The sequence below is a fragment of the Rattus norvegicus genome, chromosome 6, assembly GCF_036323735.1.
Source record: "Rattus norvegicus strain BN/NHsdMcwi chromosome 6, GRCr8, whole genome shotgun sequence".
Classification (NCBI taxonomy): domain Eukaryota; kingdom Metazoa; phylum Chordata; class Mammalia; order Rodentia; family Muridae; genus Rattus; species Rattus norvegicus.
Genome location: NC_086024.1, coordinates 20140316 through 20166350, shown reverse-complemented (window position 1 = coordinate 20166350; position 26035 = coordinate 20140316). Strand labels below are relative to the sequence as shown.

Genomic DNA, 26035 nt, shown 5'->3' with positions numbered 1-26035 from the left:
TATTATTGAGCTGCTAGGACTACACCACTAGGTCAAATGAAATCTTCTCTTTGTGCCAAAAAAAGAGCAACGGAGCTTACTGTTTAGAGTCGTCATCGTCCCCTTCGTCATCTTCTAAGTGTGCCACGTGTCCTCTAGAGAGCAGAAAGCATGGTTAGACCTGCGCCTCAGAACAGCTGCAGCAATTCAGGAGGGGCCTCTGCAGGACAGGACAGATGCCTGCGTCTTTATAGGACAGACTGACAACTAAAACTAAGAAACCACACGTGACAGACAAGGGGAAAGGATTTATCTCCTCTCTGACTTTAGTCCTTCAAGCTTAATTAAAAGCTGTAATTACCGCTGGTGCAGCTCCTCTTCAACAGACTTCAGAAGACTCCTAAGGACAGACAGGAGCGAGGTGAGTAAACCGTTTCTAGTGTGTGCTTCTCGTAGTTTCTGTTTACCCATCAGTTTCCTGAACATATCTGCCACACCGACCATTTCTGTGTCACAAGGCTTATGTTTTAGTGAGACACCTTGATTTTAAGTTGCTACTGTTTTTTGTGTGTGTGTGTGTGTGTGTGTGTGTGTGTGTGTGTGTGTGTGTGTATATATATATATATATATATGTATATATATATATATATATATCCTAAGTGAACAAAAAGAAACAAACTCTAATTTCAACTGAGAATTACTGACTCAAACGTGAGACCGCTCAGCACGAGAAGCCACGACAGAACTGACAAGACAGCTGTGGGTCAGAGCAAGGATTCCCAGGCTCACACTCCGTCTGGAATATTACACCTGGCATTGGAGGTTATATTTCTCTTTCTTAAAATAAGGAGGGTGACATACTTTGGCAGACCCATGCTCTCAGGCAATCCTGCACAATGGAACTCAGCCCGTTGGTTCTCTGCAGAAGCGTGCATGCGTGTGCCATGAACACAGGAATGCGGTAGCAGGCTGCTTTCCTGGAGGACACTCACTCACCTGAGGACTGCTCTTTGGTGGTGTAAGGGCGTAGGGGCAATGTTTTAAAAAGGCTTTTGTTTTCAAGAACGTGAGGGAACTGGGGTGCTCTTGAACACAGCAATTAGGAAGCTACCCACTGTTTGTGTGCTGAAACTCAAACCTTCGTCAGGCTGCTGCAATTACTAGGAGAAATGTCTCTCCCTCAAGCTTGTGAGGTTGTACATCTAAATTGCTTTTCTTACAGTTATCATAGCATGAAACCCAAAGGCATTGTTAGCTGTCTACAGTAGACAATGAGCAGAAGGCTTAGCTACCAAATTTATTAAGCAGGCCAGTCTGAGACATTTTTAAAATGACAAGTTATGAGTCTGAAATGGTAAATGACACAGAAAAACAATAAATCAATTCCAATTTCCATTGCTAGAAAGAACACTGAAGTATCATAGTTCAATGTCATGCTGACTGTGAAGCTCTCCCAGGGCCATAAGCAACAGGAGCTTTTGGCCAGAGTGGCAGGGCAAAGGGAGACAGAGGTGGCTGGCTGCTGAGTCCTGCTGTCCCCTCTGCAGGCCATGTGGCCTTGGTATTTCCACATGAATAGGCACACTTCAGTTCCTGGTATGTACAGTGTGAATTACAGCAGCAGAGGAAGTGTCCGCACTGAGAGGTGGCTGAGAAAAGCACTTCAGCGGCTTGCGGCAAGCACTGAGCACCTATGCTCTTAAGGACACCTGTGGGACACACTCGCAAGACCCACTGTTTGCAGAATACATAACTTTGCCTACTCTTATTTCTGCTGTGGCTTTCTACAAACTATGTGCTATGTGATATGACAGATTAAACAAAGTAGCAGTCATCTTGCAGCAAGTAGAGGAAATATGAAAAAAGAAAACAACACCACTTCCTTACTATTATTACTTTCTCAGAGGAAAAAATAGCTCTTTTCATAAGAATATTGCCTGTCATTGCCCCAGCAGTTTGCTGGACTGCATGGGTGTAGCTGGGATGATTTGCTCCAGACTTGTGAGAACCAGGGGTACTTTGTCAGACAGCCAGGAGCTAAAGAGGAGACACTTGAGCTGGTCCCTTAGGGTAAGACTTTTGTGAAAAACTGTATGAAATACATACTTTATTAAATGAAGATATATCATTATTTTAACATAGTTAAATAAATATATTTGGAAAACCTTTTGTTTGATTTTCCATACTAAAATACTACACTAGCAACAGGAAGGCCTTGGCATGGTGATGAGGCTTTCCCAAGTTAAGCACGGTCTCTGGGGCATGGGGGTCTTTATCATCCCAGAAGATAAGCCAAAAACAGCAGCAACTGCCTGCAACTGGGCCACAGGCCTGGGCTAAACAGTGAACAGCCTTTCATGAACAAACAAGTAGAAACTACTTTTTCCCCATCATGTGGCAGCATTTTTTAAAGGCATTAATATATGAAAATAATTAGCAAGATAGTTTATAGTTTTACTTTCTGTTACCAGAACCAATGGGATCCATATGGCATTTGGCTTTGTGTGTGTGTGTGTGTGGGTGTGGGGGGGGAGGATGGGGATGTGTGTGTGTGTGTGAGATGGGGTGTCTGTGTGTAAGGGGGTGGGGGGGGGCACAGGCTTTCTCTGGCCCAGGCTGGCCTCAATCTTGCTCTGTAGCTGAAGATGGTCTTCGATTCTGATCCTCCTGTTTCCACTCTCTGAGTGCTGGCGTGGATCACTTCATCCATTTAGGCTTGTATGTGGGTGCGGTACTGGGAATGCACTGAGGGCTCTGTGCACACCAGGGGTAGCTGTGCCCCAGCTCCCACACTACTGAAGCAAGAGTCCTACAGGGAGGGCTCTCTCTGTGCCAGCAGCACTTCTACTCACTTCTTCTATGAACGAAGGCATGTTGCTAACAAGTTACAGAGCCCGTAGAGTGGAATAAAGGACATGTGTCAGACTTGTGGCTTTAGAGAAAATGACACATAGCTCAGTTTGCTGAGAGATCCATTACAGGTCCCATAGCAGAGAGCGCTGGAGAACATGGGGCCCTGAGTTATCCCCAAGGCTCTGTGCCGACAAGAACAAAGTTACCTCTGACACTCACTTGCCCTTGGCTGTTGAGGGAGGTTTGGTAATAGAACTGAATGACTATATTGAAATGATGGAAGGTCTGGTGAAAAACTCTAAATTGGAACAATGTATGAACACAGATTTAAGTGACAAGGAGGGAAACTGAGGTGGGAAGCCACCGTCAAGCACAGAGTACATCTGAATTAGCAGAGGGAGCCATGCGGCAGGCTACCAGGCTCACACAATGGCCAGGCTGACTCAAAACAACTTGTGTATGCACTTCCCTGACTGTATGTAAGCACAAGAAACTCGGTATTTTTCTAAAGTGAAAGAGGAGTTCTATCTACCTCCTAACACAATCGCCAACTACTAGGTTGCTACTTACATGTAACAGTCAGTACCTGCTGGGCCCCACGAGTACTAAACAGTTCATGATGGTTATTCATTTCTCCCTCAGCATCCTGAGACTCAGGCACTACTAACCCTCATTTTACCAGAGACAACAGCAGTCAAGGGAAGTGTTCACGGGAAGAGCCAATGCAGGCATGGCACTGGCTTCTAGCGCAGTCTGCCGTGGGAATGAGGATTTGACTCAGGCTTTATTCCTGTCCAGAGACAGTTATCTTTACAACTATGCTCTACACTACAGGCAAAACCAGACAGAGTTTAACTTCCTTTAAAAAATAACTGCTTTGGTTAAAAAATAAAAAAAGGTCAGAAGAACTGATCCCATTGATACCAGAATTCAAGAGAAAAGGAGTTAGTTAGCTGGTATTCTGCTAGGGAAAGCAAAGGCCTGCAACAAACCTAATTCAAAGGTCCCTATGGGGCACCAAACAGGCAGAAGCCCACTAACGGGATCTGCCTCCCTCAGTCTTAAAGCGCTGCCCACTGGAGAATAAAGTAGACATATCGATACAGTAAGAGAAGTGCTACATCCACGCTCACGTCACATGTATGTACACACCTACACATGTCACATGTATGTACACACCTACACATGTCACATGTATGTACACACCTACACATCAAACAGCCAGAGCTAAGACTTTGGCAAACCTACCTTGCCAATGACTCGTTATATAGAATACAGTTCCTTAAGCAGGGATCCAATTCATCAGAAAATGAAGGGTGGGCAAATTATTAACATTTTACCTGGCTAAAGTGGCTACACACACTAAGAAAAGGTCTAACAGTAGGAAAATCAGACAGTGGGATCTGGGAAATCTAGAAAAGCATTTGTAGCTGTATTGTTTTCTAAGCACATTAGTTTTAAAGAAATGGTGAGTAACATATAGTCAAATTATTCAGCCTCTTTAGGTACACGAAAATTTGGCTGCAACAGGGTCCTAAAAAACCAACAGCATTATCTTTAGAAAAGAATGTTACTCAATTTTCAACGTCACTATGCCACAGTGGCAAATAATTTATTCATTGTTGTCCACCAAAACCAGACAATGAGTGGTAATTAAAATTAACTACTGCTTAGGTAAAACTACATCTTCTGTCGGGGTTTTAGACTTATCTTCCCACGTTAAGAAAGAAGGGTCTAGTGGACGGCATCTTTAACTTCAGCACTCGGGAGGCAGAGGCAGAGGCAGAGGCAGGAGGAGCTCTGTAAGTTTGAGGCCAGTCAGGGCTACATAATGAGACCTTATCTCAAAATATACACACAAATAAACAAACAACAAAAAAGATTGAAGAAGAGGTAGGCTAATAAATGACAAATTCCTAATATTTCATATCTAACAAACTTAGATTAAACAAAGTTAGCACACTTCTTTAGCTTTTCATTGAAAACCCTTTCTCTATACTAGGCAGTGTATTAAGTGAAGACAAAAGAAGAGAGTGGTTTACAGTGCTACCCATGAAACTAAGGTGTCTCTCAGTAATCGGTATTCCTCAGTAAGGCAATAGAGGAATCAATGGTTTGAAATCTTAAGTTCTAACTTAATAAATATGTACATCCCCAGAATACTTTGGTAATTTAAATACTCCCTTACAGACTGGTTTACAGAATGAAAATTCATCAATGGAATCAAGAATTAAGGAAAGGCAGGCATCTTGGATTCTCAGCCCTGGCACATGACGAGCTCACAGAAGTCTGTAAACCAAGCATGCCGTGCTTTCACCGCCATGGTGCCTGGTGCGGAGCAGTCATCAGTAGCCGTGGAGTCTACTTCTCCCATGAAACGGCTTTCAGGGATGCACGTCTACTTTTATTCATTTTACTAGCATTTTATTTTACTAGTATACTTTAAGAGACCAGCACAGTGAAAGTTAAAGCATGGATTTCTAAGCAGGGTGAATGATTTTAAATGGTTTTAGCTGTTCTTAGTGGCCAGCACATCTGGGAGATGTGCCAAGCCAAGCCAGTTTTGAAGAGGGTGAACAGGTCAACGTTAGAAAGAAATCAACCACTGAGATGCAGATTCATCATAGCTGGGGTAAACTGTAACAAGAAAGATCTGCAGATGAGGTCAATACACAACGTTTAGGCTCATGCTCCCAGATGACAGTTCCTGACGAAAGATGGCCAGTGGAAATGAGAAAGTCAAGGGCACGTTGCACAACATCTACTGGCTCGATACCGTTTACTACCTTAAATATTAAATGTAAAATATAATAATACTAAAAACAATTTTTGAATTTAGGTTTTAAAAGAACTTTACTTACTTGTTTCCACCTAAAAAGTAATTACTTTGGTGTCCTTGCCCGTACTCTAATTGTAGATCCTAGTGACACACAAAGCAAAATATTTAGCACAAAAGCGTAGCAATCAGCATGCACTAGTATATATTACTTTTTAAAAAGAAAAGCCCCAAGCCCCAAATAAATCTGTATTGCTATACACTCTTGAAAAGGAGGCATGGCGGCACCTCCAACAGTACAGGATACAGGGTAGTATATCTTGGTTATTTGAGTACTTTTCTGGGAATTTTTTAAACAACATCTAAAAGTTTTATTTATGGATATTGCTATCTATTATAATTTGTATTTGTAAAAATTAATTAGTTTATTATCTCATAGAGAGAAACAAGCTCACATAAAGCATTGTCAAGCTATAATGAAGCAAAAAAAAAAAAACCCCAAAAAACAAAAAACAAACAAACAAAAAAACCCAACAAAAAACGGAAGACAAAACATAATAAGCAACAAAGCCCATCCTGGTTTGACTTGTGTGTGGTATCTAGAATGACCGTGTCAGTGTGTGTGTGATAGACACACACACTCACGTTTCTATTACTGCTTCATTCATGCAAGTAATTCATTGATGTTTTAAAGACATAAAGCTACTGCAGAAGTGAGGTATGCATGTGAACTAGTACAAGCCCAGAAACTGCACTGAAGGAGGGTTAGGAAGGTCTTACAGATTAAAACAGTAAAGTTCATTCAAATAAGTACTGAAGAGTTCCTTGCCTACAAAAGCATTTTGCCTGAATGGTGCAGCCTGGAGAGAGCTAAGGATTAAAATTCAGAAGAATGAGCAATATACAGGTTCTACTTAAACACCTTCTTGAGAACAATGTATATCCACCAACCATATAAGAATTAACTGAGGAACAGCTAATGGCTGAGAAGCACATAAAGAAATGTTCAACATCCTCAGTTGCCAGGGAAATGCGAATCAAAACAACCCTGAGATTCCACCTCACATTAGCCAGAATGGCCAAGATAAAAAACTCAGGTGACAGCAGATGCTGGTGAGGATGTGGAGAAAGGGGGACACTCCTCCATTGTTGGTGGGATTGCAGACTGGTACAACCATTCTGGAAATCAGTCTGGTGGTTCCTCAGAAAACTGGACATAGTGCTACCTGAGGGCCCAGCTATACCTCTCCTGGGCATATACCCAAAAGATGCCCCAACACACAACAAAGACACGTGCTCCACTATGTGCATAGCAGCCTTATTTATAATAGCCAGAAGCTGGAAAGAACCCAGATGTCCTTCAATAGAGGAATGGATACAGAAAATGTGGTACATTTACACAATGGAGTACTACTCAACTATTAAAAACAATGAGTGCATGAAATTCTTAAGCAAATGGATGGAACTTGAAGATATCCTGAGTGAGGTAACCCAATCACAAAAGAACATACATGGTATGCACTCACTGATAAGCAGATTTTTGCCTAAAAGGTTGAAATACCCAAGATATAATTCACAAACCACATGAAGCTCAAGAAGAAGGAAGACCAAAGTGTGGATGACTCAGTCCTTTTTAGAAGGGAGAACAAAAATATTCATAGGAGGAAAAATGGAGACAAAGTATGGATCAGAGACCAAAGGAAAGGCCATCCAGAGACTGCCCCACCTGTTGATCCAGCCCATATACAGCCACCAAACCCAGACAGTATTGCGGATGCCAAGAAGTGCAGGCTGATATAGCTGTCTCCTGAGAGGCTCTGCCAGAGCATGATGAATACAGAGGCAGATGCTTACAGACAATCTGAGAACAGGGTTCCCAATGGATGAGTTAGAGAAAGAGTTGAAGGAGCTGAAGGGGTTTGCAACCCCATAAGAACAACAATACCAATCAACCAGAGCTCCCAGGGACTAAACCACCATCCAAAGAGTATGCATGGTCAGACTCATGGCTCCAGCTGCATATATAGCAGAGGATGGCCTTGTTGGGCAACAATGGGAGGAGAAGCCCTTGGTCCTGCCAAAGCCTGATGCCCCAGTGTAGGGGAATGTCAGGGTGGGGAGGCAGGAAGTGGTGGGTAGGTGGGGGAACACCCTCATAGAAGCAGTGGTGGGAGGATGGGATAGGGGGTTTATGGACTGGAAACCAGAAAAGGGTTTGAGATGTAAATAAAAAATGTCCCCCTCCCCCCCCCCAAAAAAAGAGAGAGAGAAGCCACTGTACTCCAATCACTGCTAAAAGGGTCTTCTATTTGAACACAGGAGGCTGTGCTTTTGTTTTACAAGGTAACATCAGACGTAGGACTGGAGTTCTACAGAGGTCCCCTTGGAACAACCTCCCAATGTCAGAGATGGCTCTAATGTTTCCACAGTTACCACACAGATCTCTTGTACACTTATACTTACTCACATGCATTTTAATCTGTCTACAAGTCTCTTAAAACAGTAGCCAGGCCACGAACTCCTTGGACACAGCAAAAAAGGCCAAATCTGTACACAGCACCTGACACATGGACTGTCTCTGAGTAACAATCACTTGTTCAAATGTCACCTGTTTCATTTCCTGGAAACAGACAAACACTTCCCCAGTGTACAGACATGCAGAATCACAAACATCTCAAGTCTGGAATCTGTTAAGTCTACGATTAGGATGCAATTCTACACAACACTGTACTTTAAAATTAACTTCGGGACCTGTCCAAAAAATATCTGCTGAAAAATCAAAATACTGATTTGGACAAGGCTCAAATTTTGTCAAACCCCTTCAATGTCTGAGTTCCGTCACAAATAGCATATAGTAACTGTTCTTACTAGTGACAACAAAGACAATCGTAAGTGAAAATGATTAGTTGACCATCATAGTGGGATCACATGGACTTCTAATAAAAAAGGACAGCAGCTCTCTTTAAATTATGAAGTAGTAAATAGGACCACATCACCAGGTCACAAGCCTGCAACAATTACATCACTTTGACTTTTAGTGGCCATGACGGTAGACTTTATGTCCTAGAATCCAGCCAACAGTACACTCAGCTCTAGGGACATGTCTAGGTTCAAACTTGTCTTCAGGGACAGATAACCAAGCACTGGTGCCAGAGAAGTGACAGCTTTAGTCACTACAGTCTCCTGAGTGTTCACTAACCCACACTTCACCAGTATGCATGTGTGCAGGGGGATATGCCTCCTGCTGATGTGTAGGGACACCCACTGAGCTGAGCTGACAACCAGGCAGGTGACAGTAATAACCAGAACAAACGCAGAGCAATGGCGTATGTAAGTTGTAGGAGGTGCAATCGCCAAGTTTGATGATTAATCCAACAAGGAGAGCTAAAACAGAAAGGGCTACTCTTCATTGTTTCTCTCCTGGAATCAAGTTACACTATAATAACCATGTGGGCCGTCAGACGGCTCAGTGGGTTAACATTCGTGACACCAAGCCTGACTGAGTTCAATCCCCAGAACTAACATGGTGGCAGGGGAGAAATGATGCTTAAAGGCTGTCTTCTGACCTCCACCCTCAACATGGTGCCCCCCCCCCATCATGCATTACGAAGTAATGATGAATTTTTTACAAAAAGGATTTAGAAGCTGTTCTATACTAGAAAAATGCTACCAAAATTATGTTCGGAAAGCAATGAACATAACCAAGATGATGGCATCATTTGGCTCTTTGATAAGTTAATCAGAATGTACTTGAATATGCAAGCATCAAAAAGAATTAGCAGTATTAGACAATTAATGAATGATAACGCTTAATCACAGCACAATGTCACAGCAGTAACAATGCACTGCAAACATTCAGTAAGCTCAGAAAGACTCAACTTGGTGCTCAAACAACAATCTGAGAAGCTCACCCTGGGGTAGACTAAGCAACCTTATGGGTGACACATGTTAATTTCACAGGTTCCTTTCACTGAGGGGCCAGGGAGACCATTTCTAAATCTAGGGTGACAATTCTAAGAAATTAGTAATATCTAAGAAAGAACAAAGAGCTGACTGTGAAATGCTGGAAAGGAAGGACATTCATGCTCAAGAAGTATGTGGTTTTTTTATGTTAGGTCACTCTGGAAGACTAGTCTATCCCAATGAGAAAACAGCAGGAAGTCAACAGATCTGAGACCACTGGACACAGACAGACACACACAAATGTGCACACACACACACACACACACACACACGCACAAAGAAAACAGGAAAGAATATTTTTCCTCATCATAAAAATGAGAAAATTATGGCAGGAATAAAAATGGTTAATAAAATCCTTTTTAATATGATGATTACGTGTGGAAATAAACTAGGAATGAATCCAAGAGAATACAAAACAAATTTCTTTGAAAGTCAGAGAGGCAGGCTGAGTTGGATGTGGTTGATAAATGATGGCCACTGAGGCAAGGGCTAAGGGACATGTCTGAAGAACATGACTTCCATGCTGATCCTTAGAAAGACCATCTCAAGGTGGTGGGTACACTCTTCAGGGCAGTGAGTGGACTAGTATTTTTTATGTCCTCTCCTAACAATTAACATGGGGGTTTAGCCCGGCACAGTGGAACACACGTGCAATCTGAACACTCGGAAGACTGAGGCAGGCATGTCCCTACAGAGAGAGCTTTCTCAAAACAAGATAAAACAGAACAAAACAATAAACAGATAAACCAAAAACAATCAGAATACGATTTTATTATTAACTTTCAATGTATTATCAAAAGTTAGTGAGTAAAGTTGGGCATGTAAGTGAAAACAGTGTCAGTTCTCCAGATTTGAAATACAATCTTGTAATTAAAGACATTTTGCAGATCGGATCAGACCATTTCATGACTACAGACAAAACTCTTGCTATCCAATTATTGCCTCAGTGACTTTTAGTAACGTCAGCAACTTTCAAAACTCTGACTTCAAATGTAAACACCTAAACCTAGGTTTTATTCTTCTTTACAAAGGTTTGCTTCTTTAAAAATTAGTTTTGGGTAGCAACAGAGATTCAGGGTATAATATTCAAAATTCATTTACAAAATCATTGATAGTGGGAGATAGTTAATACCCCAGCCTGCTCAGGCGTGAGGCGGTTGTGTCTACTGCAGCTTCCCAAACCCTGTACTGTCATGTTGGTGTCTGCTGCCCACTAAGACAAGAGCTAGACATTTGGTCCCCTATGTGTCTGGTGGCAAGCAATAGGTTTTCCATGTTTTGAGTCAAAGCCCAGGCTATCTCTGAGAGCTCTGTGTAGCCAGGGATGACCTGGGGCTCCTGACAATCCTTTTGCCTCCACCTTCCAGCTGCTGTGATTGCAGGCATGAGCCATACTCCTGCCACAGCATCTGTGGGAGCTGAAGTGGACGGACACCTCACACTCACCAGGACAACTGCTACCACAACTGGAAAAGAGGAGGAAACAGAAAGGTAAGTGGTGAGGGTGTGGGGGCAGAGCCTGTCCAGTGGTATACAGGTACACGAGCAGCTGCTATGGAGGACACACGACAGCCGCTGAGTCATTTAAAGACAGAACTGCCATGCATTCCAGCAACCCCAGCTCTGCGTACAGAAGGGCGGGGATTTAATGTACACTTGCAGATCTGTGGTTCTCGGAATTATCCACAGCAGCCAAAAGGTAACAGCAACAAGTGTCCATCAGTAGATGAATACAAATATAAAATATGGCATTTACATAAATAGATTTTTTTTCTGTGTGAAAAAGAAATTTCGGGCTGGAGAGATGGCTCAGCAGTTGAGAGCACTGACTGCTCTTCCAGAGGTCCTGAGTTCAATTCCCAGCAACCACATGGTGGCCCACAACCATCTGTAATGGGATCTGATGCCCTCTTCTGATGTGTCTGAAGACAGCTACAGTGTACTCACATAAAATAAATAAATCTTAAAAAAAAAAAGAAAGAAATTTCTGAGATGTGATGTCATACAAGGAAACTCTAAAGCTGGAACCCTGTGCTGAGTGATGTGAGCCAGTTGGGAGAGGACAAGGAGTTAGTATTCCACTTAAATCCATGGTCCCTAAAATAGTCAGACCCATAGAGGTAAAGAGGTGGTCACTGGGCTCAGTGAGAGCAGTGGGAGCTACTGAGTTGACACGGAAGTTCAGTCTATGAAGAAGAAATGTTTTGGAGATGCGAGCAGTGAACCTTTAAAAACCACTGGACTAGGACATCTTTAGGCTGCTACTCCTAACGGTAAGCTTGGCTAATGAAGGACAGTGACAACTGCTCAGTTTCTTTGCCTCCTAAATGTTGCATCTGTAAAACAAGGGAAATAACAGTCTCATGTGCCAGGATGACTGTGACATCAGTAGGTGATGCAGTCATGGGGCCTCTGTTAAATAAATACGCTACATTGTTGATGAGAAGTCATACTTAGTGTTTAGAATAACACATGACCTGTAAAACTATCAACTTAAATGCTGGGTTTTTGGTTACCACTAGGAATGGGTTCTTACAGCTGACTCTATATTGTAGAATCTAACAGTGTCTCATTTGTCCTTCTTCCACAGCTGGAGGTTACAGGCTTTGTCCCTTTCTCTGTTATGCACCCTCCCCTGCATCATAGGACGCTCCTGACTCCAGGACAGGGATGGAGCAGGGGTCTCAGCAGATCTAGAAAGGAGGCAGATGCGGGTAACTCATGTCTGATATTTCTGCTCTTACGTCACCTGTTCTGCATGAGGGTATTAGGAAATAGTGGGGCTGGCTTCGACTTCTGAGTCTGTGGCCTGTTTCCTCTCCAACAGTCGCCAAGTGTCATTCTAGTCTGTATATCTAATTTTGAAGAACATTATGATCAGAAATCCCCCTTTTCTTTGGACTTCTCTCACCTGGCCTACCCTCCTCTCGCTTAAGAAGCCTTTGTTTGACGCGTGCTTCCTGCTCTGGAGTCACACCTGTTCACCTACATGGCTTCCTCATGGCCTCTTCCTGACCTCTAACACTGCTTCCACATGATAGGCAGTTTTTACATTCTTTAGGACAGGCTCTCATTCTGAGGTTCAGGATGCCCTAGAATTCAGTATGTAGTTCAGGTTGACCTTGAACTCAGTTACCTTTCTTAGCCTGTCCAGTGCTGGAATTATGGACCTGAGCCTCCAGACTCAGCAGCACTGCTCCTCTACCCCAAGACACTAACTGTAGGCAACACACAGAACTTCACTGCGTCACCATTTCCTCTTTGAGGATTGAGCTCCATCTCGTTCAGCCAACTCTCATTTCTAGTCGTAGTGTTAATTAACCGTGTCAACTACCTCTTATAACTGTGGTCTGTGACCCGACTCCTCTGACACACAGGCACAGCTCTCTCTTCCCTTCCTTGAGAGTCCACAGGGATCTTGTATAATACTGAAGCCAGTCCTAGTTCCTCTCAGAAGCCAACTGAGCCACACTGGCCTCAGACAGCTTTGGCTTCCTGAGCTCCATGGCACCCACTGCGGCTGCTCCACTGGTCAGCAGGTGACAGTTGGCCACATTTTGGTAATAGAGCTTATGGTTTTGTTGCACAGCTAAGAATTTCTATAAGTATTGTTTTATCCAAAGAGATAGAACTTCCTGCAGAAGAATGATGTCTAAAATCTTTTGTTTTATAAATAAGATGTGGAATTCAGCACTTATATAAATATTTAGACTAACCAGAACACAAAGAGAATTCTATCAAGTTAGAGAGGAAGAGAAAGAAAATCCCACTGGAGAGGCAGAAAAGCAGAATCTGGGAATAAATGTTGGGGTAATGGGGTTCTGGCCAGCCGTATGAATAGAAAGACTACTTAGTATCTTAGAAAGCACTAGCTATCCAGCGTTTACTAAGTGAAGATTTCTATGAAACCAGAAGACAATCTTACTATGTACAACTTCAGGGATATAGCGTCCCTGTGAGAAAAGCAGAGATTGTATAATGCTAACAAATGCAAAATTCATCTTACCCTACCATCAACTTAGGGATAAATTACTCATCCAAATTACATATGATGCATGCACTATATATAATATATAAAATATATCAATATAAAACATGTAACATGTAATGCTATAGAATTCATTGAAACAATATACATTACTAAAATTGGACATTTTTACAGGGAAATGTTTCTAAGAAAACTTTACATTTGGTAAGAAATTTAAATACTATTCTTTTTCACAAAAGAAAACATTTGTTTACTGCTGCACGTTTACATTTGAGTAGATTTGACTTGTAATAGGGAAAGTTACTACATCTTTAATATATGGAAGCCTGCCAACTGACAAGCGCTAGCTTATAAAACAATAAAAGTGGTCATAATGTCTGAGCTTAGGAGAATTAAGACTAAACAGGGCTGACACAGAAAACGAGAAGATGAGAAATACCAGATTAGATCTTGCAGTGTAGTACATTTCTTCTGAGCTGTCGAAAAAACCATCACTGTCGGGCTGTTTAGACCAAGAAACCCAGGTTATTGACACTCAGACTGACAGCCACAGACTCACAAGGAAAACTTTCACAAGGGAGCTGGGGCCTGCTAACATAATTTTATTAAGGCAAATGCAAAATCAAATGATAGCAAGTGGCTTGCACACAAGCAACATCACAACTGCAGGATAACACAGTTACTAAGTTAGGACAGACCCACTGTGCAGACTGCCTTAACAAAACACAACTGGCATTCACAGACATAGGACTGCTTCTAAGTCTTAGTCTTCTGTAGGCGTGGCAGGCTTTAACCTTAAAATATGATCATTTGAAGAGTTTAACATCCCCTTCTTCTAGGCTAGTACAATGAAATTGTAAGACAGGCTGATGTCTTCCTGGGTGCCAGTCAAGGGGTGAAAATGCACTTAAACTTCCTAAGAAAGCTCGTGCTTGTGTCCTTCAGCGTGTGTTAACTAACCATTATCTTCTAACTTATCAAATAGGAAGGGAAACCCACCATACTGATAATCTCTGGCCTTGACAAGCAATTTTATTAAAATTATTTTTAATCTCATTTTATTTCTCTATAAAGATACTAATGTATCTCAGATCTTTGCAGAGCACCCTGCTCTGTACCCCGTCTCCAAGACTGGGCCAGAACACTGCAGTTAGACAGCAGCACATGGACGCCGCCCACCCCCTACCCCCCAAGCCTCATGAGCCTTTGCACACGGCAGGTGGTCTGCCGCCCTCACGCCTGCTCTGGCTGAGTGTTAGTCCTCTGCTCCTACACTCCCACGCCACTGGGATGTGCAGAGACCACGGCCCTTTTCCTAGTGGACATAAAAAAAGCACCTCAAAACCAAACACAAATAAAAAAAGTAAAAAGCCAGCATTTAAAACAGTTAATCAGAGTAGTAAAACTTGTCTCTTCAAATAATTTTAAAAATACTCATTTTCAGCAACACAGATTTATTTATTCAGCATTTAGAATTACCATTTTTCTCCAAATATGAAAACATTAAGTCCTAGCTAGTCAGTACCAGTATATCACAAAAGCAACTTTAAGATTCATATTCAGAGGCTAACATTCTAACACTTACAAGTTCATGATGCGGCTCTGTCTCCTTCCTTAAGGGCGGGTCAAATTTTACCTGACCAACTGAGAAGAAAAAGAAGTTATGTGAGGATATGGCTTTTTTCCCTTGTGATTTTGAGAGAGGGTCTTATTATTTTAGCGTAGGCTAGCCCTGAGCACTGGAACTTCCTGTATATATTAACTGGGGTGATATTTTAATGCATGCCTGCCGTGCTGGGGTTGACCAGGTCCTTGATCATCACAGGCAGCTGTTCTATGCGGAGTTGCACTCTCTGTTTATTATGTATTTTATGCTGTAAAAAAAAAAAGAGTAACAAGCAAAATGGCATGTTGAAATCAGGACATAACTTGCTTGTGTGCTGTGGTCCAGCATAAGAGATTTTTGAACTTGGTATCTGGCCAGGTAGCCATCAGTTGGTGCCAGCAGGTGGGTCAATCACATGCAAGATGGTCCCAATAATTCCTGTGTGGTCCTCTTAAACCATATCCGAGTTTGTATAGATGACAAAGCGAACATGGCGGAGTGAACATGGCAGAGCTAACGGCTGACCGTCATGGTAAGGTTCTGTCTTTCTGGATCATCTAGTTTGGGGGAAACTCCTTTGTGAGTCCTAAGATGAAGGCCTTTAGCCAGCAGTAACGGAAGCAACCATCTAGCCTAGCCAAGCATTCCATGACCCCAGTTACAGGTAACATCCTGACAGCTATGTCACCAGAGGCCCTGAGCCTGAAACACTGCCACACTGAGGTGGTTTGAAGAAGACTGACTCCGGATACTTAGTCAGCAGGATTAGGAGGTGTGGCATAGATGTTGGAATAGGTGTTTCCTTGTTGGAACTCCATCAAACAGCAAAACTTGGAAACTTCAGCCACATGGTTCTAGCTTTAGAGTCAAGGACATGAGAAAGGGGCTGTGGGATCTCCAGCTGTGGCTAAGGAAAGTCTTTAAGGCCAAGTGTGTCTTGCATGCTCAGCGAGGCCTTTTGCAGAGTTGTGAAGATGGACTCTGCATTGTGTTTGAGAAGCTGACAACTGGCACGGAGCCAGCTCAGGAGAGAGGTGCGTACAGTCAACAAACTGAAGGAGCGGTGATCTGCAGGGTGGATACATGAAACATGAGATGCATGTTTGCCCTTCTGGGTTTCAGTCGTGCTTTTGGTCCAGTATTTCTTCACTGTGATTCTTTTTCTCCTTTTGAAATGGTTATGTTTGGTCTGGGCCATTTTATGTTGGAAGTAGGTAATCTGCTTTTTGATTTTAACTTATAGTCAAGAGATTCCTTTAATTTATAGTCAAGAGATTCCTTTAATTTATAGTTAAGAGATTCCTTTGAGTCTCAGAAGCGACTTTGGAATGTAGGAGTGTGGTCTTGATGGAGTAGGTGTGGCCTCACTGGAAAAAGTGTGTCACTGGGGGGGGGGTGGCTTTCAGGTTTCAAAGTCCATGAGAGCTCAGGCTCTCTGGGCCTGTGGTCAGGACGTAGATCTTGGTTACTGCTTCAGCATCACATGTACCATTCTGTTCAGCGGCCCTCCCTGGTCCTGTACTCTGTGGAGGAGAATATATTCCTAGGAGGAGCAAAGTTTCACAGAGACTCATTCTTCACAGCCAACGCTGACGTCACTCTTCTGTTATGACGCTGAGACATGCTTCTGCCGATCTCTTCCAGCTACTGTTTAAATGACTGATGACCACCCAGTACCCAACACTGCGTTACTCTTTAATGTCAGGCCTCTGTTTATAACTGTCTGTCAGGCTGCATCTGTGTTTTCCACCACTTCCTTGTACTTACACAAGCCATTCTCTGTAAGCTTCCATCTAACTATCCAGGGGAAACGTTCTGAGTTTCTCTGAGACAGCTGACCCTTCCAAAAGCCACTATAGGTCAAAGCCAATCCTACGATGTGGAGCTATGAAGAGACTGGGAAGGTGACGTAAGACTTTGCTTATCACATTTAGCTGAAGGCAGCAGGGCTTTCTGAAACCAAAGGCAGCACACGGTTTTTCTAGCTGTTGTTTGGATACTATTAGTTAAGATCTGGTTGTACGAAGGAAAGCCTGGCAGCTGGAGACAACACTCTGACCACTGTTCCAATGCCCATCTTTATAGACAACATCGTGGGGCACTCTTCTATATAGGAAACTTCATACATAATCATAAACTACCCTATACAATTTTATTTTATTTTTTTTTTGTCAACTTGAACAAACTAGGGTCATCTAGAGGGAGGAAATCTTAATTAAGAAAATGCCCCACCAGACTGGCCTGTGGGCAAGCATGTGGAGATTTTCTTTACTGATGACTGATGAGGGGGCCCAGCTCACTGTGGGTGGTACCACCCTGAGACAGTGGTCCCGGGTTCTATAAGAAAGTGGGCTGAGCAAGGCATGAGGAGCAAGCCAGTAAGCAGTGTGCATCTATGGCCTCCGCATCAGCTCCTGCCTTACCTTGAGGTCCTGTCTAGTGCCTTCCCTAAATGACGGCCTACACGCTGTAAGATGAAATAAAATAAGCCCTTCCCCCTCCAAGTTGCTTTCTGTCATGGTGCTTTATCACAGCAACAGAAACCCCATGCAAGACACACCTGAAACATTCATGAAAACAGTGAGTCAGACCCGAAAGCATCAGTTACCGGATCTACAAAAAGGACGGAGTGGAGGCCTCAATCCTGTTGCTCCCTCAACACACAAAGAACGTGATGCTTACTATCTGTCTCCACCCAGAAAGAGTATCCCAAGGAGCCTCAGAGAAGCTAGGCCACAGGCGTTTAGGTTCCTGCAGCGTGCACACACGCGCACACAGACGCACACAGACACAGACACAGACACACACACACACAGACAGACAGACAGACACACACACACTCACACACACATTCACATGCACACACACACACACTCACACGCACACACAGACACAGAGACACATACACACACACTCACACACACAGACATACACATAGACACACACAGACACACACAGACAGACACACACATACACACACACTCACACACACATTCACACGCACACAGATACACACACTCACACACACACAGACACACACAGAGACACACACATACACACACACTCACACACACATTCACACGCACACAGCTACACACACACTCACACACACACAGACACACACAGAGACACACACTCAAACACACATTCACATGCACACACCCAGACACACACATAGACACACATAGACACACACAGACACACACACACTCACACACACATTCACACACACACATTCACACACACAGATACACACACACACACTCACACACACATTCACACGCATACAGACACACACACTCACACACGCACACAGACATACACACAGAGACACACACTCACACACACATTCACACGCACACACCCAGACACACACATAGACACACACAGACACACACACAGACACACACATACACACACACTCACACACACATTCACATGCACACACACAGACACACACACATTCACACACACAGACACACACACTCACACACATTCACACGCACACACAGACACACACTCACACGCACACACATAGACACACGTACACACACAGACATAGACACACACACAGACTCATACACACATTCACACACACATGCACACACACACGCACTCACACGCACACACGCACTCACACACTCACATGCACACACACACAAACTCACACGCACACACACACTCACACACAGATACACACGGAAGTTGAGGGTCACTGGTGCAAAAGAGCAAAGAGTGATCAAGAGATCAGTGGGTGGACTCTGGGGCCAATCTAAGACCAGCCCTCAAGAAGGCTCTGGACGAGTGACTCCTGAGAAACGACTCAGAGTCGTAGGTAATTCACAGTTGGCTTGCAGACCTCTCTCTTCAGTTCACACATACAGTGGCCCTTTAGCGCAGGCGCATGCACACACAGGAAGTGTGTCAGAAGACACTCGCTCCATCCCTGTCCACTGAACCACAGGCCGCACTCAGCAAGGTCTCTAGGCAACGTATAGGACCTCAGCAGCGAAGGGGCATTCCCATGATGACATCCATCTTCTCTAGTCTGACGCCTTACTTTTCCTTACAAGTGTAACATATATAATCCTTTTCTTGTTACCCAAAGGTCCAGAGGAATAAAGAAAATAAAATTCATATAGCCTTCTTTAAACTTTACATATAACTGTGTGTTTACAAAGAAAAAAACCTTGCAAAATTAAAAAGATAATACGTCTTAACTAAACTACAGCTTAGAATCTCTTCTTGGTCACTGACTTATGTACGGATGGTAGTTTGTACTCACAGTTTATCTCTGAGCGTGTCTTTTCTTCTCTCACATTCCTACTAGTTGAAGGAATTCTATGTGGTACAGCAACAAGAGGCTTAAAAAAAAACAAAATTATTGATATGTAACACTTGATAATCAAGTTACAAAATTATTCAAGTATAAATGAAATGTTTCATTTTACAAAAATGAGAATTAGTAAAGTTTAATTTAAAAAGTTAATCACAGTACCGGTTCAAACTATGAAGATAAAAGTAATATTTTAAAGTTATCCACTCAAAGCAAATTGTTTTTTATTCTAGTAGAACAAGCTCCCGTGATTGGGTGAAATACAGAATTAAATCATGTATCTGTTATTTGTAGCACCTTAGACAAGCACAGTTCATTTTATAAGAATGAACAAGTTATACCCAGGCAGAGAAGCCAGAAACAGTGGGGAACACGTACGGTCCCAGCTAGTGTGGGGGTGGGAGCTGAGGTGGAAGGATTGATCCCAGGTGACCAAGGGCAGCCTGGGTAGTATAAGATTTCCTTCAAATGAAAGAATGAAAAGAAAATAAAAACATTTCAAAGAGAAAGAAAAGACAGCATTCTGAAGATCTGTAGACAGCGTTTCATAATAATGGAGCCCACGGCATCTTATATTCTTCTGAAATTTTTATTTTACTTCAGTTATTTATGTGTGTACATGCATGCACTTGTGTGGAGGTCAGAGGACCACCTGGGAGAGCTGGTTCTCTCCTCCACCATGCAGGTCCCAGGGATGGAACCCAGGCCGTCAGCCGGGTGGCAAGTTTCTTTACCCACTGAGCCATCTGGCTGGGCCTCAGGTGCATTTTACAGCTTCCTCTGTGACTTACGGGATTTTGAAATGACACATTTCCTTGCACATGGCAGGAGATAAGGACATCTTCACTTTGTGTCACAATGTGACCTGGACTGATGGAAGTAAGACTGTTCAAAACTATCACTGATGTTTCTGTCACCTCTGGCATTTGTTTCTCAGGACCATCTCCCCGAGTTCATTAAAAGCATGTTCTTTGTTCATCTTCGTCTCTCTGGACTTTAGACACGCCATTATCATTTCCACTAGCAAAAGGTAAGCCAGTAAGAACGGTGTAATTTTAAAGGAGTGTTCATAGAGGCTGCTTTTGGAAGCTTACTCTGCACACCTCAGTGTGAGAGCTGCCAAGGGCTCAAGGCATCAAAAGAATGAAACTTATGGTTTAAGGAAACTCTTTGGGAATGAAATCTCTAGCATGTAAGGAATCAGATTCCCAGAAGTTACTTGGCTAGATGAAGACAGATGGTCCAGAGGCCATCTTTTTCCCAGCATGGAGAGCAGAGGTGGATCAAAGCCTGACGGTGTCTTCCTCACATGTACTGACTGACAGCTGTACAAGAGAGCCTCCCCCACAACAACGCATACAGAAAAAGATTACTGAGAGAAAGGGCTGTCACAACACTGATCCTTAGAGCAGAGGGGATCACACTGGGCAGTCTACTCTACAGCCCGGAAGGAAGACATGGAACAGGCAGCATGGCGCTCTGGATCTAGGGAAGGCCAGCTTCTGGAGGGACAAAGGCTGCAGGCACACATCCTCAAAGAAGAGACTATTTAAGTTTGACCTTTCAATAACTACAGTACAACCAGCCACAGAAATCTGCTGTGGTGAGGCAGCGAGTACAGCAGGAAATGATAATTTACAAAAGCGATGGTGAGGTAAGAGCCATCTGAATGACACTGAAAGAAACAGCCATGAGTAACTTCCCACTTTCTCTTTAAACAATAAGACAGAAGTTACTGTCCTTTCTCCTTCCCTCCCCACTCCATCCCTCCCTCCCCCTTCCCTCCTTTCAGAAAGGTACTGGTTGTGTTGGCTAGTTTTTGGTCAGCAAGCTAGGATCAATGCTCCCATCAGAATGACCAGTAGTTAATTCTATGGGACATTTAAAACACTAATACGGGCAGTGTCACCCCTGTGCAGGTGTTTCTGGGTGGTGTAAGAAAGCCACGAAGAGCAAGACAGTAACCAAGTGTTCCTCCATGGTGCCTACTCCACCTTCCGCTGTCAGGTCCCTGCTCTTCTTGAGCTCCTGCCTTGCCTTCCCTCAGTGATTGGCCATAGTGAGACTGTAAGCTAAGTAAGCCCTGCCCTCCCCACGCTGGCTCAGGTCACTGTTTTACTGCAGCAGTGGGAAACAAACCACGTCATGGGCACAAACAGCAAAGATCTGGAAAAATTACAGTAATCTTTCAAAGTTCCTTTAACAGTTTAAATATACTTATATGATGTACTGTATGTGGCTTATTTAATGTAAAGAAATCCATTATTAAAATACTTAGTCATAGGAACCCAGCAAATGAGAAAATAAACAACTCTTTAAGATGCTGCTGCTGGTGCTTATATTATGATTGCGTACATGTGAGTGTGTGCGTATGATGTATGCTTGGCTGCACATGTACCAGAGGTGCATGCAGAGGACAGAGGACAACTGTAGTAGTTAGGTCTCTCCATGGGAGGTTCTAGGGATGGAACTCAGGATGTCAGGTTTGAGCAGCAAGTGCTTTTACCCTCAGAACTATCATGCTAATTCCCACTGATGTTTTCTTACTCATTTATAAGTTTGCCTTGATTATAGTCATTGTATAGGACATTATTCAAGGATAAAGCATGTTTAAACAATGAACTCAAGCATTTAGATATGGGAGTTTCATTCCCAGCACCCATATCTGGTGGCTCACAACCACCTGCTACTCCAGCTCCATGGGGACCTGATACCTCTGGCCTGTCTAGGCACCTACACTCAAGTGCACACACCTATACAGACATGCACACACACACACACACACACACACACACACACACACACACACACCATTAGATAAACAGTCCTGATGTTTTCAATCTTAGGTCCTATGCCTCCCTTAAGTCACACTGTGCCTGATAGTGTCAGTTTTTCTGCAGCACCACCTCTGAGTTCTCTCACAGGAGGGGTCTCTGAGGTCTCTCACAGGAGGGGTCTCTGAGTTCTCTCACAGGAGGGGTCTCTGAGTTCTCTCACAGGAGGTGTCTCTGAGGTCTCTCACAGGAGGTGACTCTGAGGTCTCTCACAGGAGGTGACTCTGAGGTCTCTCACAGGAGGTGTCTCTGAGGTCTCTCACAGGAGGGGTCTCTGAGGTCTCTCACAGGAGGGGTCTCTGAGGTCTCTCACAGGAGGTGTCTCTGAGGTCTCTCACAGGAGGTGTCTCTGAGGTCTCTCACAGGAGGTGACTCTGAGGTCTCTCACAGGAGGTGTCTCTGAGGTCTCTCACAGGAGGGGTCTCTGAGGTCTCTCACAGGAGGTGTCTCTGAGGTCTCTCACAGGAGGTGTCTCTGAGGTCTCTCACAGGAGGTGACTCTGAGGTCTCTCACAGGAGGTGTCTCTGAGGTCTCTCACAGGAGGGGTCTCTGAGGTCTCTCACAGGAGGGGTCTCTGAGGTCTCTCACAGGAGGTGTCTCTGAGGTCTCTCACAGGAGGTGTCTCTGAGGTCTCTCACAGGAGGTGACTCTGAGGTCTCTCACAGGAGGTGTCTCTGAGGTCTCTCACAGGAGGTGACTCTGAGGTCTCTCACAGGAGGTGACTCTGAGGTCTCTCACAGGAGGGGTCTCTGAGGTCTCTCACAGGAGGTGTCTCTGAGGTCTCTCACAGGAGGTGACTCTGAGGTCTCTCACAGGAGGTGTCTCTGAGGTCTCTCACAGGAGGTGTCTCTGAGGTCTCTAATAGACTGTTTCTGATTTCTCCAACAGAAAGTTGGCTGTTCTGTTTTCTTATCCCTCAGACAGACCTTTTAAAGATTAGGGAATGTATTTCACCCACAGTAGCTTCCTAATAATGTTCACTGGGTCAAAGAGAAATATTCAAATCTTCCGTAATCTAACAGCTGTGACTAGAAAGGAGACATAGAGGACTAGAGCATAAAAGTGCTCTTGCTCTGTGTCTTGAAGTCACAGGACAAGGTGAGACTACGTAGCCACTGGTCAGCAGACTGTAGGGTGGGGAGTGGTTGGCATTATTTTTCAACATGAAAATTAAGTACACAAATATTAGCCTTACTTCCTATTATATCTTAAACATTACATAATATTATCCACTTCCCAATATGTCTATAATTGATACTAAGAGTTTTTAATGTTCTGACAAAAATTTAAAATGTAAACTCAATTATCCCATTGAGACTGCTTTTCAGGATTGCATGGTCTAGGGTATCACTGTATACTCCAGGCAGTCCTTGAACTTACAACTTTCATGCTTCGGCCTCCCCGAGTGCTGGGATTAGCATGTACCCACCCCTGGCCTGGAGGTCCCTTTTACAGCCTCTGCAGGGTTCAACCCTACAGATGCAGGACCACCTGTGTACTAATTACATTTCTAAAGCCAAGTTCCCTAAAATTATACAAAATAACAAAAAACAATTTTCTCCCAAGTATTAGATCAAATATACTTCACACTTAAATTTCATACTTCGAAACTCCCTTTCAAAACTCATTAAAAAGAGAGTATTAGTGTATAAATATGGTGGCCTAGAATGATGGTAAATTGACAAAGGGTTGTCCCCGAGGACAATCTGATATCTACCCGTTTATGGAGAATTCTCTTTCCTTCTGTGAGTGCCTTGCAGTTGGACTGAAGGCAGTGAGAGAACGTGGCTGTGTCACACACAGAGTCGGGCTCAGGCACATGGCTGTCTTAAGCCAGGAGTGGTAGATCTGCTAACAGAGACAGTTTCCGCTGACACCAGTGTTCCTGTCATGTTAGGGTGATTTTCTACCCTCATGCATGCTGGCTTGTTTTTATTCCAAGTGGAGAATCAAGGTTTTATTTGCTGACACATCAATTCTACCTTAGCCAACTCCCAGTATCTTATGGAGCCTGGTACAAGGGCTCTTCTAAGACGACTAGGGATTGTGTGGTTTTTCATTTAATGACTGAGCAGCCTACATGACTACTCTGAAGAAACTAGTGGCCTCACGTGGATTAAATGAGCTTGCCTTTGCCTTCTTCCACAAATGTCACCACGTGACCAATATGGACAATCTAGCAAGTGAATTCCCAGGACAAAGAATTGGTCACCCTTCCCAAACAGTAGTTTGTTTAAACAAGAAACAAAAAGATGATTCACTCATACACACACACACACACACACACACACACACACACACACACACACACACACACACGCACACACACATACACACACACATACACACACAGAGTTAGTAAAAACCATCCCTACCTCTGGGTCATCATCGTCAAAGTCGTGGTATGTGGAATGATCTGGATTATTCACCTTGTCCAGCAACTCGATTGCCAAAGACCTCGTCAGAGGCTGTGTGACAAAGGGATGCTATAAAACACACAAAACACATTAGACATTTGTTAAACATCTCAACCTGTGAAAGAAAACGAATGTTTCAAGGTAAAACAATACCTGTAGCAGCTTTTCTGCAGTGGGTCTTTTTTTTGGATTTTTGGTAAGAGCCATCTTCACAAAATGATGGAAACTATTTGACCTAAGAAAGGTTGAAAATTAAGCTTCTGTATTTTAACTCTTGCTCGTTTCGCTGTGAAAGTCAATAAACAAAGATACTTACCACTTCAACTTATCTTTTAATTTAGGAGGCTGGAAATTGCTTTTTGTCATTAGAAACAATGCCCTGAAAAACACATAAAACATTTTCACATTCTCAGGACGGAGCACATTCCGATCTACTCCCAGCTAAAGTGGATCCTGACACAGTAAAGAGCCTCCGTTAGCACTGGGCTTATGCAGGCACACTGACCTCATTGGGTGAAGGTCAAACATGGGTGGCTGGAGCTCCGCCAGCTCGATGGCAGTGATGCCCACAGCCCAGAGGTCACACAGCTGATTGTACCCTCCTTTCCGCTCAACAGCCGCGACTTCTGGGGCCATCCTGCAGGAAAGAAGCCAGGACAGAAAAACCTTGTGTTTAGTGTCTTTCCTTACTCTCTTTACCAGAGGCACACAGACTCACTAACAGCTAAATTAAATTCTGTTTAGTCCTTTGATGTCTGAAAATAGATACACCATATTTAAAAGACCCACTTTCCCCAGCTTCTTGAAGTCTCCTGTAAGAATCTCAGGTGGCCAGTGACTGCTTCGTAGGTTAGCTCCCCTGCAAAGTGTGAACATTTCCCAGTCTGACAGTGATCTGCCCCAGCTTTGTTCTCATCTGGAACGCTTTTCCCCAAAATTCCATTAAAAAGGTTGTAACCAGCGGTGGTGACGATTTCACACAGCTTACAGCACCACCCTGCAGTCTAACCATTGTTCAGTTCACATTTACTATACACTTTCCAATGCTTTTAAAAAGTTTACATTCCACTAAGAGGAAAGTTATCAAAATGTGTGCCTCTTTTTCAAAGTGTTTTGTTCAGAGAGAAATTACAAATTTGGTAACTTTTTAGTTCCTTTTAGCTTTGCTACTGTTTTAGTCTAATTATACCTTGACTTGTTTGAATATTAATTTTCCAAATACACAAACTTTGAAATCCCAAACCAGTTTTGGAAACAACTGAGAAAAACATGGAACAGTTCAA

The 26035-nt window shown here is 43.3% G+C and overlaps 1 protein-coding gene across 16 annotated transcripts in view; it reads right to left on the bottom strand.

The window, feature by feature from the left end:
• The window catches only part of Map4k3 (mitogen-activated protein kinase kinase kinase kinase 3), a 169338-nt gene that overhangs the window by 32233 nt on the left and 111070 nt on the right, over positions 1 to 26035 (bottom strand). For 8 of the 16 annotated variants that reach the window (XM_039111726.2, XM_039111729.2, XM_039111727.2 and 5 more), the window contains 11 exons: positions 25258 to 25389; positions 25069 to 25131; positions 24906 to 24987; positions 24711 to 24821; positions 19451 to 19529; positions 15145 to 15203; positions 13999 to 14061; positions 5694 to 5752; positions 4081 to 4113; positions 341 to 379; positions 81 to 134 (listed from right to left, as the gene is read on the bottom strand). In XM_039111726.2, coding sequence (XP_038967654.1) covers positions 81 to 134; positions 341 to 379; positions 4081 to 4113; positions 5694 to 5752; positions 13999 to 14061; positions 15145 to 15203; positions 19451 to 19529; positions 24711 to 24821; positions 24906 to 24987; positions 25069 to 25131; positions 25258 to 25389 — 774 coding nt within the window. The remainder of the gene's footprint in view (positions 1 to 80; positions 135 to 340; positions 380 to 4080; positions 4114 to 5693; positions 5753 to 13998; positions 14062 to 15144; positions 15204 to 19450; positions 19530 to 24710; positions 24822 to 24905; positions 24988 to 25068; positions 25132 to 25257; positions 25390 to 26035) is intronic. The other 8 variants (XM_017594019.3, XM_017594020.3, XM_006239656.5 and 5 more) reach the window with 3 other exon arrangements.